A 13849-nucleotide genomic window follows, 5' to 3' on the forward strand; every position below is an offset into this window, starting at 1 on the left:
AAAAACGAAGAAAAAACCGTTTATTAATCTTAAATCCAACAATTATAACTCAAGATATTGTAAAATTGGTGCACAATGCAAATTGAAAATTGAAAAATAAGTATTTTTCGAAGCTCTATCGATCGTAACTCAGATTCTACGCACGAAAATTAGATTTAGAATGTCTCATTTTCAAGCTTAATTAATAGGCTTCCAAACGTAGTTTGTTAAATTACTCTATCTTCATTTGTTTTAAAGTTATACCCGTTTGAAATTATAATTTTCTTAAAAAAATTGTACATTAATTTGTTTATAAGGGTTTCAAGTAAATTTGAGCTATAAACATTTATAGTTTAATTAACAATAATGATAGAAGAACTCCAAAGGAACATTTTGAGCTTACGAAAATGTTCGTTACTTTGTTTTTGGCCAAGATATCGATATTTTAATAGCGCAAGCTCTGAGGCGCAAGATCGGCTCACAGCATAAAGTTGTTCTGAAGCTTTTTCCTTGTGGAATTAATTATTCTAAATGGGAAATAAGCCGCAATTTAACTAAAAAATGATTTTATTAACGTTTCCACGTCCAAATCAGACGTCGTTGTCAAAATACAAAATATTAGTAAATTAAACAAAAATGTTGCTTAGAAAAACATTCTTCTAATAATTTAATTTAATCTGACTCAAAAGACTTTAAAATGATATTGCCAATATTTATGAGTTGCGTTCCTGGAACCACTTTACTAAAAGATAGTTCATTAAATCTTTAATGAAAAATTTGATTTAGGGTTGGTTTCATGTAATCGAATGAACTATCTTTCAGTAAAGTCGTCCCAGGAACGCCACGTATAAATGTTGGCAATATCAGTTTAAACTACTTTAAAATTTATATGTCTGAATTCAGTCAGATTAAATTAAATTATCAGAACAATTTTTTAATAAGCAACAACATTTTTGTTTATTTACTAATATTTTTTATTTTGACAACGACGTCCAATTTGGACGTCAAAACGTTAATAAAATAATTTTTTAGTTAAATTGTGGCTTATTTTCCATTTAGAATAATTAATGTCACAATGAAATAGCTTCATAACAACTTTACGCTGTGAGTTGGTCTTGTGCCTCAGAGCTTGCGCTATTAAAGTATCGATATCTTGCCCAAAAATAAAGTTAAGAACATTTTCGTAAGCTCAAAATGTTCGTTTTGAGTTCTTCTATCATTATTTTTAATTAAAGTATAAATGTTTATAGCTCAAATTTGCTTGAAACCCTTATAAACAAATTAATGTATAATTTTTTTAAGAAAATTATAACTTCAAATGGGTATAACTTTAAAACAAATAAAGATAAAGCAATTTAATAAACTTTGTTTGGAAGCCTATTAATCGACCTTTACAATGAGCTCTTCAAAGGCTCATTTGCGTGCGCAAAAGCCGAGTTACGATCGATAAAGCTTCGAAAAATACTTATTTTGCAATTTTCAATTTGCATTGTGCACTAATTTTACAATATCTTGAGTTCTAACTGTTGGATTTAAGTTTAGTAAACGTTTTTTTCTTCGTTTGTTATTACGGAACAAATTTTATTTGAAACATTTTTTTTGTCTCTTTTAGTTTATGAGTCAGAGCCTTATAAACAATTTATAAACAGTTAAATTGTTGACCATTCGGATCGAAATCCACCCTCGAAATTCGTAATCAGCAGCTAAAAATCCATAAGAAACCGCTGAGTTTGTCCATCAGAATTGAAAAGGACACGGTGACCTCTATTTGGCGCCTAGACTATTTCAGCCCTCGGTAGTAATGCATTTAAATTTTTCAAAAATACTTATTAGTTTTCTCAGGATTCGAAAAAAATAAATGCGTTTAAATTAATTCGAACGAAATTTTGCGCATACGCTCTTAAAGAGGATTAAAGTGTTATATATTTTTGTAATCAGTACCTATTTTAAAATCTTTTAAATGAGGTGTCACATTATGTACTTTCCTATTTAAAAAGTTGTGCCTGTCACCAGAAGAGGGATCGAGTAAAGTTCGAAACATTGATGCTATAATATACTATGAATATTTTAAAAATCAACCTGTCCGAACGTTTTGCTTATGCACTAAAAATAAATAAGTTAATAAGGGGAGGGGGTAGGTAACACTTATTCCAGCGCACTGTATACACAGTGCAGGTCAAATACATTTAACAGAGTAGTGTACGTATAAATTGTTTAATCTATAAGGGATGTTATAAAGCCATTAGCTATTTCTTATGATAAAAATCTCATTCATAAATAAATAGATAAGTATTTTTAGATTATACATCTCTTTTGTGCATTTACCGTTATATTATAGGCCTGGATCTCGCGTACAAAAAAAAAGTTGATTAATAGCAAGCTGAAAATTTGTTAATAGCTTAACGGTTTCAAGTCGAACAAACTTTGATGTACGGGAACACTGGAACAGGGGAAGTTATAATTGTGGAACAGTTTAAAAATTTGGAACGTCAGATTACGAAAACGTCCCATGTGTTTTGTCGGACAGAACATCCAATTGATTTGTTACCCTTTCATTAAACTCTCACGCAAAAATCAGACTGCTATTACTAACCAACACGATTCCTGTCATTTGACATGTTCTTCGAGTTCCACTCATTAAAATTCCCAGTTGGTGATAATCACCAGTCTGGTTTTTGCATGAGAGTTTAATGGTAACAAATCAATTGGAAGTTCTGTCCGACAAAAAATGTTTTCGTAATCTGACGTTCCAAATTTTTAACCTGTTCCACAATTAAAACTTCCCCTGTTCCAGTGTTCCCATACATCAAAGTTTGTCCGACTAGACACCGTTAAGCTATTAACAAATTTTCAGCTTGTTATTAATCAACTTTTTTTGGTACGCGGGATCCAGGTCTATTAGTTTACTACGCAGATGTCAAAATCGTTTATATTTTTTATTCGAAATACCTATCTAACGATATGCCATACTAGGCGACGATAAAGCACTAAAATCGCCTAAACCTCTTACTTTTTTAAAGTAAGACGGATCGTTGAAACCTTTTGCATTTGATTTGGGAGAGCTTCAGGAAAAAAGTTGAACTATTGGCATGAGGGATGGGATAAATGAAAATTGCAATGTTGTAGGTCGCTGAGCACGAATATTGCTACGGCGATGCTCTACGAGATACCTGGTGCCCGGCATGTACGTCATCTCTTGGAGTTTTATGAACATTCATTATGAAAATAGTTGAAATTTATTATTTCGCGGTTCTTGAGGGCGCTGGACACGAATATTGCATCCAACATGCTGTACTAGGTACCTGGTGACCTGTATCTACGTTATCTGCTGGAGTTTTTTGAAAATTCGTTACGAAAATAGTTGAAATTTATTATATCGGGGTTTTTGAGGTGGCTAAATACGAATATTGCATCAACGATGCTGTACGAGTTACTTGGCGTCCGGTATCTACGCCATCTCCTGGAGGTTTTTATTTTAAATTACTACTTAACAGTTACTTCGTATAGAATAGTCGAAGCAACATTCGTTTTCAGAGACTTCAAAACCCTCGGGATAACAAGTTTCAACGATAGCCCAGTCGGAATCATTTGACCTTGCATTACGAGCTGCCCAAATTTTATGTTTCTAATATTTAGGGTCAAAAGTAGTATAAATTTAAAATCTCGACTGAATGTGACCGTTGCGTTAGTCGCCATCTTGATTTTAAACGAGAACCGTTTTTGGTCAATATCTCCGCCATTTTCAACTTTGCGACAAAAAGTGTAGAAACTGAAATTGTTGAAAATACAATTTTCTATAATTTTTTTCGTGCGGTCGATATTTTCCGAGTTATGGGGAAAACATAGTGATAGTTAGAGCATAATTATTGATTTATTGAATTGTCTCGTTTATTATTAGCTTTACAACAAATTTGAACCTATACAAAAATGAAGAGAATTAAATTTTGTACAATTTTGATCTCTGATTTTTTTGATAAAATCAATATTTAAGGTAGTACGTATGCGGTAAAATGCGAGCGTAAAACCTGATTGATTTCATAGCAATTGTTTTTGTTCAATATCTTCGCCATTTTCAACTTTTTGACAAACAGTGTAAGGACTGAAATTGTTGCAATTACGATTTACTACAATTTTTCGAGAGAACCAGTGGGGTCTACGAGGAGGGGGGATTGGAAAATTCTCCACAACAGGGTCCAAAATTAAAAAAAAAATGTTGAAATATTAAAATATGTTAGCTGACGTGAAACTTAATTATCGACAGACAAATTCAACCAATAAAACATGCTAGTTAATAAAATTAAGTGAACTTAATGCATGTAAGTTATTATTAAATAATAACTTACATGCATTAAGTTCACTTAATTTTATGTCTTTTATCTACTTAGTTTGGTTAGTGTTTCATTGGAAGTTTCAAAAATTGTAGTAACATATAATTCTCTTCTGTTTATGTACAATTATGTGGTAAAGTTAATAATAAATGAGACAATTCAATAATTATGCTTCCCCTCCTCTTCGATTGTCATGTTTGGAACAATTAAAAAAAAACAGTAAATCCTTTATAAAAGGTATATTTAAAATCTCTAAAAAGGGCTACATCACAATCAGAACTAGTTTTCGACTGGTTTACCAGTCATCATCAGTGCTTACCTAAAATGAATATAACCTGATAAAATAATGCAAAGATTGAAATTTTGACTAGGGTTAAAAAGCTGTGGATTATACTCACGTGAAGTTTACATGCTAACCACCAAGATATAATTTTACAAAAATATGTGGGTCAAAGCCCTATATACGTGGTCCGTTAAGGAAACATCGGGTAAAGATGCCAATTAAAACATTGATGTTAGAAAAATTTTACCATTATGCCCTAGGTAACATCTGAGCTGTAGTGTGACTTGATTAAATGGTGGAAGTCAGGTAGCAAGTGAAAGTGACAATGAGTTGACAGGACAGAAATGACAGTTCCACAGGAAGTTGAAAAATTAGCCTGTCATATTTAAAGACCATGGTGTGATTGTTAAAATTAGAAATGATGTAACAACACACTCCATTGTGAGAATTATCATTTAAAATTCGGTAAAGATGATAATGATGATGAATTTGTGAATTTTTATTTTTTAAACACTTTGATATACATTTTCCACCTACAACATTGCAATTTTCATTTGTCCCTCATGCCAATAGGTCAACTTTTTTCATGAAACCACTGTAATCGAATGCAAGAGGTATCATAACGATTCGTCTTACTTTAAAAAAGTTATAGGTGTTATTTATTTCCTCTCCTATACAAGGTCCATGCTCTAATTAAGATTAAGAATTTGTGGTACTGGAAGAGAAGAAATTGACAAATGACACCTGTCTATATCGTTAAAAAATGATCCCATTCATGTAAAAGATGATGGAATATTGCCAAATATCAGGATGGAATCTTTTGGGTGCTCCACTCGGTATAGTAATATAAATAAAAAAAAATAATACTTACAATTCAATAAGGTGTCCCAAGCTGGAAAATGCCTCATCATGTATTTTTGAGATATCGTTGTACATCAGTGAGCTAAAAGTAAAAAAAATATATTTGTGGCAAAGCTAATTCTCAAACTAAGACTATATTTAGAAAAAAGGTCTTCGGTGGCCTTCATTGGCTGGACAACAGTTAATGGTTAAGTGCCGAGATCTCCGACGAGTTCATATTGGGGATGAAGTTTTAACGGCAAAAGCTTTGGCGAGAATCCAATTTTTGGGCTTTTGCAACGATAAGCTTAAATCGTTTTATATAGGTATAAGCGGGGTCCTACAGCTTCTGCCGCTTCCCGCATTTCGATCCCCATCTTTTTCCCCATCTCTTCAGGTGTCTTCATCAATGTCTCTATCTTTCATGGTTTCCATAACACCTTGTATCGATCCTTTCATTACTTGGATTCTATTCCATAGCTCTTTTTGGCCATCTGTTGTCGTCCATCCGCTGCACTTGTCCATACCATATTAACTATCTATACCGCGTTTCAAACATGAGATTCAGTGTACAAAGGATAACCCCAATACAAGATAAATGAGAATCTTATTGATAAGGTTGCCGCTCTGCACGGTATCGGCCGTGAAAGATGGAAGGAGGAAAAGTCCGTGAAAGGAGGAATATTTTTATGAATAAATTGACAGAATGACAAATCCGCTTGCAATTTACAACCGTACTGATTCTAACGTTTGAAACAGAGAATAGTTTCTATTCTTTCCGAATTTTCTGTTTTTCTTCTAATTTCAGTATTATGTATACGTTCTTTTCTTGATACACGACAGGCTTTTCTCAGGTAGTCCATTTCAACCGTGTCAAATGTTTTCTTTCCATTTGCTGTCATTTGCCAAAACATTATGCTCCATATGTAAGAATGGACTTTTAGAATTACTTTGTACAAAGTAACTACAAGTAATTACAAAGTAGCTCTGTTGGACCAAAGTATTGAATTCAGAATTTGAACACTTTTTCTGCCTTGTTGAACTCTATAATCGATATCTCGTTCCGTTGTTCCTTTGTCTAATTTCCAAGTGCGGGTCTTCGTTTTCAATGCCTATTTACACACATTCTGCTTTTGACATATTCAAACTCATCTCCAATTTTTCGTATTCATCATTGAGCTTTCTAAGCATAAGATCTGCATCTTCTTTACAGCTTGCAATTAGTACTTGATCATAAATCGTTTTATAATAGACTTAATAAAATATTTTTATTTCAAAAATAAGCTGGCTGAATGCAGTACTTACAGAATATGCAGTTTATTTCTTATTGGAAATAGATTCTTTGGGAATATTTTAATATGGTTGTTGTCAAGATACCTAAAAATTAAAAAGTAATATTAAACAAGATTATATGGTTTTTAACTACTTTTATTAAATTTGCAAACACTAAAAATACTTTAAAACATTATACATATATACGTATTAGGAAAAATAAACAGTACTGAAATACGTAGGTATACCTCAAATTTGTATGTGCCATGCGCCGAAACGTACTAAGCGGTTTCAGAATGTTTTGTTAATATTAGGTGCTTTAGGATGATTCTCAGTTTTGCAGAAAATTTTTTTATCGTGGAGTACTATTTTCGGTCATACGGAAAAGATCACGAAAACGGTCCAAGCTTAAAATCAACAATAGTTCCAGCAGGACCGAGCAACTTGTCACATGGCCAGGGAGTCTCTTCGAATAGAGCTTTCATTCACAGTAATTTGTTTCGAGCTTCTGTCATGTGTCATATAATATTAATATATCTACGTCATACCTTATTGATATAACCAATGATACAAACCAAAGACGTATGACGTATACATATTAATATTATGTGACACATGACAGAAGCTCGAAACAAATGACAATCGATGAAAAGCCCTATACAGCGCGATGATTTTCCGAGATCGCCACTCACCAGACCTAACGCCATCTGATGCGTACATATAGGGAATGCTGAAGGATGCAGGCTGATCCACCGTCTAACATTTCGGAATTGCGGACTAGAATTAAAGATTTTTTCATGCTAGAGGGCATCTTTAACATCTGTTTTATCGGGAACGTCGTCGTAAATAATATTTGCAAGGCTATATCGTGAATAGTAAATATATAAATAATCATAAACATTTCAGTACTATTTATTTTGCCGCATACTATATTTCTTTTAAAATAAAAACTATTCGCAGTGACTATTATTTTTTATTCACTACTATTTACTAATACTTTTCCATAATTATGTTAAACAATAACACCGATTGAAATATTTATGGATTTTATTAGTAGGCTGAGTATATATCAAATATTGACTGCAAAATAATTCATAAAATATTTTATTATAATCTAAAAAATGACGATGTGGAAATTGAAAATAAAATGCACGTAAATCTGTTACAAATGAAAATAGCCCCCGGAACTGAAATTTAATTTCCAATATAATTCTAAAAGATATATACAATAAAAGAGACAGCTTCCGATTATAGAGAAATCTTCTTCTTATTCTAGTGTTGACTCCACTAATGAAAGTTGGCTATAACCATTGCAAATTCGTCTGTATCTTCTGCTTTTCTGAAAAGCGTCTGTGTATTTAACCCAGTCCAGTCGTGAATGTTTTTCAGCCAGAATACTTGTCGTCTACTAGGACCCCTTTCTCCTTCAATCTTACCCTTCTTAATCAGTGGTAATAACTCGTACTTATCATTTCTAAGTATGTGCCCCAAATATGCCGTTTTTCTCTTTATAATGGTGGTCAAAAGTTCTCTGTCTCTTAACATAATCGGTCCACAGTATTTTCAAAATTTTCCTGAAAAGCCACATCTCAAAAGTTCCAGCTTTCTCATTAAGTCAACATTAACAGTCCAAGCTTCGACACCATAAAAAAGAATATGGTGGGTATAACATTTTACCATCCGATATCGGATTTGCAGATCGAGTCTTTGGTTACTCAGAAATTTCTTCATCTACAAAAAGGCTGCTCTTGATTGCTCTATGCTTAATAGTCTAGGCGCCAGAGGGGTCACCGTGTCCTTTTCAATTCTGATGGACAAACTCCACGGTTTCTTATGGATTTTTGTCTGCTGTTTAATTATTGTCTAAAACAATTTAATTATTTATAAATTGTTTATAAGGCTCTGGCTCATAAACTAAAAGAGATAAAAAAATGTTACAAATAAAATTTATTTCTTAATAAATAACGAAGAAAAAAACGTTAACTAAACTTAAATCCAACAGTTAGAACTCAAGATATTGTAAAATTAGTGCACAATGCAAATTGAAAATTGCCAAATAAGTATTTTTCGAAGCTCTATCGATCGTAACTCCGATTCTACGCAAGAAAATGAGCCTTATAAGGTCTCATTTTAAAGCTTTATCAATAGGCTTCTAAACAAAGTTTGTTAAATTACTTTATCTTCTAGTATGGATGACATACTAGTCTGCTTTACAGGATCTAACAGACAACTTGACCAATTTCTATCATACATTAATTCACTTCATAGTAATATTGAGTTCACAATAGAAACAGAACAGAATAATTCCATAAACTTTCTAGATGTAACGATTACCAGACTACACAACCAACATGAGTTCCCCGTATATCACAAACCTACCCATACTGACACAACTATACACAATTCATCATCCCATCCTACACAACACAAATTAGCAGCCTACCATAGCATGATACATAGACTGACAGAAATTCCTATGACAAAAAATAACTTCGAGACAGAACTAAATATCATTAGACAAATAGCAGTAAACAATGGCTATAACGAACAAACAGTTAACAACATTTTAAACCAAAAACTCCATAAGAAAGCCTTGAAATTAGTGTATCCACCACCACAGAAAGAACCCAGTACCTTCTGCTCTCTCACATATACTGGCAAGATAACAACAAAAATAGCCAGATACATAAAAAAGAAAGGAATAACACCAGCTTTCAGAACTAACAACAACTTAAGCAAACATATTAAAAACAATAAAAGCCGAAAGAGAAAGCAACTACAGAGTGGTGTGTACAAACTAACTTGTGGTGACTGTCCGAAAACTTACATCGGTCAAACTGGCAGAACTTTTGACAAACGGATAGCAGAACACAAAAGGGCTTTCAACAATAGAAAAACAGACACTTCTACATACGCACTTCACCTTCTAGATCATAATCATTCTTTCAATGAAGAGTTTCAAATTCTACATATTCAAAATAAAGGCCTTAAGCTATCACTTTTAGAATCAATGGAAATTAATAAATTGAAAAATACAGATATAATTCTGAATGACCAACTCGAGACAAACAGCTCCCCACTCCTCAACCTCTTCAGTTAAAGACTTAAAAAGGCAAACCCATTGTAAAATATATCACTTGAGAAAGGCACTTTGCCGAAACAGCTGTAGTAATAACATAGTTGTAATAAATTTTGTGGAATTATAGAAAACAAACGTTTTTCAGTGTTTTATTGTGAGATACTTTATCTTCATTTGTTTTAAAGTTATACCCGTTTAAAGTTAAAATTTTCTTAAAAAAATTGTACATTAATTTGTTTATAAGGGTTTCAAGCAAATTTGAGCTATAAACATTTATACTTTAATTAACAATAATGATAAAAGAACTCAAAAGGAACATTTTGAGTTCACGAAAATGTTCGTAACTTTATTTTTAGCCAAGATATCGATATTTAAATAGCGCAAGCTCTGAGGCTCAAGACCGGCTCACAGCGTAAAGTTGTTCTGAAGCTATTTCCTTGTAGCATTAATTATTATAAATGGGAAATAAGCCACAATTCAACTAAAAAATGATTTTATTACCGTTTCCACGTCCAAATCAGACGGCGTTGTCAAAATAAAAAATATTAGTAAATTAAACAAAAATGTTGTTGCTTAGAAAAACATTCTTCTAATAATTTAATTTAATCTGACTCAAAAGATTTTAAAATGATATTGCAAATATTTATGAGTTGCGTTTCTGGGACGACATTACTGAAAGATAGTTAAATCTTTAGTTAAAAATTTGAGTTAGGGTTGGTTTCATGTAATCGAATGAACTATCTTTCAGTAAAGTCGTCCCACGAACGCAAATTATAAATGTTGGCAATATCAGTTTAAACTACTTTAAAATGAATATGTCATAATTCAGTCAGATTAAATTAATTTATTAGAAGAATTTTTTAATAAGCAACAAAATTTTTGTTTAATTTATTAATATTTTTTATTTTGACAACGACGTCCTATTTGGACGTCAAAACGTTAATAAAATAATTTTTTAGTCCAACTGTGGCTTATTTTCCATTTAGAATAATTAATGACACAATGAAATAGCTTCAGAACAACTTTACGCTGTGAGTCGATCTTGTGCCTCAGAGCTTGCGCTATTAAAGTATCGATATCTTGGCCAAAAGTAAAGTTACGAACATTTTCGTATACTCAAAATGTTCCTTTTGAGTCCTTCTATCATTATTGTTAATTAAAGTATAAATTTTTATAGCTCAGATTTGCTTGAAACCCTTATGAACAAATTAATGTACAATTTTTTTAAGAAAATTACAAATTCAAACAGGTATAACTTAAAAAAAAAATGAAGATAAAGTACTTTAATAAACTTTTTTTGGAAGCCTATTAATCGACCTTTAAAATGAGATCTTCTAAGCCTCATTTCCATGCGCAAAAGCCGAGTAACGATCGATAAAGCTTCGAAAAATACTTATTTTGCAATTTTCAATTTGCATTGTACACTAATTTTACAATATCTTGAGTTATACCTGTTGGATTTAAGTTAACGTTTTTTTCTTCGTTTTTTATTAAGGAACAAATTTTATTTGAAATATTTTTTTTATCTCTTTTAGTTTATGAGCCAGAGCCTTATAAACAATTTATAAACAATTAATTTTTTTCACTCAAAGTTGGCTATTGGCGTACTTAACAAACCCTTAAAATTTGAGACCGATCCATTAGTTAGTTTAAGAGTTATTCTATTTGTTTTTCCCAGAGATCTTTATTTTGCAATAAGATAAGACAGAAAATAATGAAGATAGGCCAATTCTGTGTATGCCAAATGAAAGTAGAAGAGTGATAGTATCAAAATTTATTAAAAAAAGAAAAACAATAATTAATATAGTCAAAAAACCTTAATGCCAAATTTTTAAAATTTTGTAGTATATTTAGAATATCTTTAAAAATGTTATCCGTAGAAACAATCTTTTTATATATTCGAAAAGATAGTATTTTAACACGAATTTTCAAAAAAAAAATTAGCCTGTTCATTTGGGACAAAGTTAGCCATATTTTTTTTGTAATTCACATCTAATTTGTTTATAATAATTCAGGAATCTCATTAAAGCAATTTTAAAGAATGGGATTTGGATTTTTTTAAATTTGCACAAACATTGTACCTTCACAGCACCCTCTACGATTTTTCAAAAATGTAGTTCAAACGGTTACTAGGGGTAACCTACAAATCCACCGAGTTAAAATACCGAAAAAGCAATTTCAAACGAATATAATTTTCTGTATCTTCAGATCAGCTCAATGGATTTTGATCTTTTCTTTTTTAATGTGTATGTAACTTCTACGTAAATTACAAATATGGAATTTATTTATAAATTTATTAATTATTAAACAGTCTAATTTGTTTAAAACATTCTTGAAAAAATATTTTTTTTACAAAAATTTATTTTTTTAATCATTGTATCATTAATGATCATAGAAAAAGTTAAAGTACACTTTAATAAATAAATGATTTTTATTAGATAATTATTTATTGAAGATAATTTATTTATTAAAATATTCCTTAAATTTTTCTATGATTAATTACGATAGTATGATAGTATGATAGTATGATAGTATGATAGTATGAAAAAAATTATTTTTTCAAAAATTTTTTAAACAAATTAGACTGTTTATTAATTAATAAATGTCTAGACAAATTGCATATTTGTATTTCAGAGAAAAATTACATATAAATTAAAAATAGAACGATCAAAATATATTCAGTAGATCCCAAGATATATAAAAATGATAGTAGTTTAAGTTGCCTTTTTTAGTTTTTGAACTCGTGCATTTGTCGGCTCCCAGCTCTCCCTTCACTTACCACGACTAGTCACCAATTGAACTACATTTTTAAAAATTCGTGTAAAATACCAGCTTTTCTAATATGAAATGATTTTTTCTACAACCCTGTTAAAAATGCAATTTTTAGCACTTCATACGAGCGTTAAAAATGCTACTATAATGCACTAGTGCTTTAAAATTTTTAAGGCACTGCAGTTCGTATTGACCGTATAGGCAATTTTGATGTAATGTTAAAAAAATATAAAAATGGAATGTCAGTCAAGTTCAAGCAAAAGTTTTTGTAGATATTGTCCTGTAATTACGTTTGTAGAAAAAATATTGTATGATATGCGTGTTAAAAAGTACATTTTTAAGGCACTCATGTGAATTGTAGAACTCGCTTCGCTCATTCTGCAAACTTTCACATGCGTGCCTTAAACGTGTACTTTTAACACTTATATCATAAATAACTATTTTCTACAACCGTGTTAAAAATGCAATTTTTAGCCCTCCATACGAGCGTTAAAAATGCTACTTTAAGGCACTAGTGCTTTAAAAATTTTAAGGCACTGCAGTTCGTATTGACCGTATAGACAATTTTGATGTAATGTTAAAAAATATAAAAATGGAATATCAGTCAAGTTCAAGTAGAAGTTTTTGTAGATATTGTCCTGTAATTACGTTTGTAGAAAAAATGTTGTATGATATGCGTGTTAAAAAGTATATTTTTAAGGCACTCATGTGAATTGCAGAACTCGCTTCGCTCATTCTGCAAACTTTCACATGCGTGCCTTAAACGTGTACTTTTAACATTTATATCATAAATAACTATTTTCTACGGACAATATTTATAAAGTTATTCTAAATGTTTATAAACTACAAAATTTCACAAATTTGGCATTAGGAATTTTGACTATATTAGATAATTTTTTTATCTTTTTTTAGTACATTTTGATAGAATTAGTTTTCTAGTTTCATTTGGCATACGCAGAATTGCCCTATCTTCATTTTTTTCTGTCTTATGTTATTGCAAAATAAAGGTCTCTGGAAAAAACAATTAAAATAACTCTTAAACTAATAAATGGATCGGTCTCAAATTTTGAGGGTTTGTTAAGTACCCCAATACCCAACTTTTGGTGAAACACTAAACTTCTAAGGTATTTTTGGTAAAAGTTATTAACAAATAACTATTTTCACTTATTTTGCAGTTTTACAACAAACTAACTTTTTAACTTTCAAAAATCGGCACTTTGAAGGTTTTTTAATGTTCTAAAAAATTAAATTTGAGTTTGAAAAAGATTTGGTGTTGTTTATAGCATATTGGACTTT

General features: G+C 31.0%; 1 protein-coding gene across 3 annotated transcripts in view; it reads right to left on the reverse strand.

Moving 5' to 3' along the window:
• The window catches only part of LOC114337816 (relaxin receptor 2), an 800386-nt gene that overhangs the window by 321542 nt on the left and 464995 nt on the right, over positions 1–13849 (reverse strand). For all 3 annotated transcript variants that reach the window (XM_050643561.1, XM_050643559.1, XM_050643560.1), the window contains 2 exons: positions 6736–6807; positions 5462–5533 (listed from right to left, as the gene is read on the reverse strand). In XM_050643561.1, the coding sequence (XP_050499518.1) occupies positions 5462–5533; positions 6736–6807 (144 nt within the window). The remainder of the gene's footprint in view (positions 1–5461; positions 5534–6735; positions 6808–13849) is intronic.

This window comes from Diabrotica virgifera, chromosome 2 (assembly GCF_917563875.1).
Source record: "Diabrotica virgifera virgifera chromosome 2, PGI_DIABVI_V3a".
NCBI classification, from domain to species: Eukaryota; Metazoa; Arthropoda; class Insecta; order Coleoptera; family Chrysomelidae; genus Diabrotica; species Diabrotica virgifera.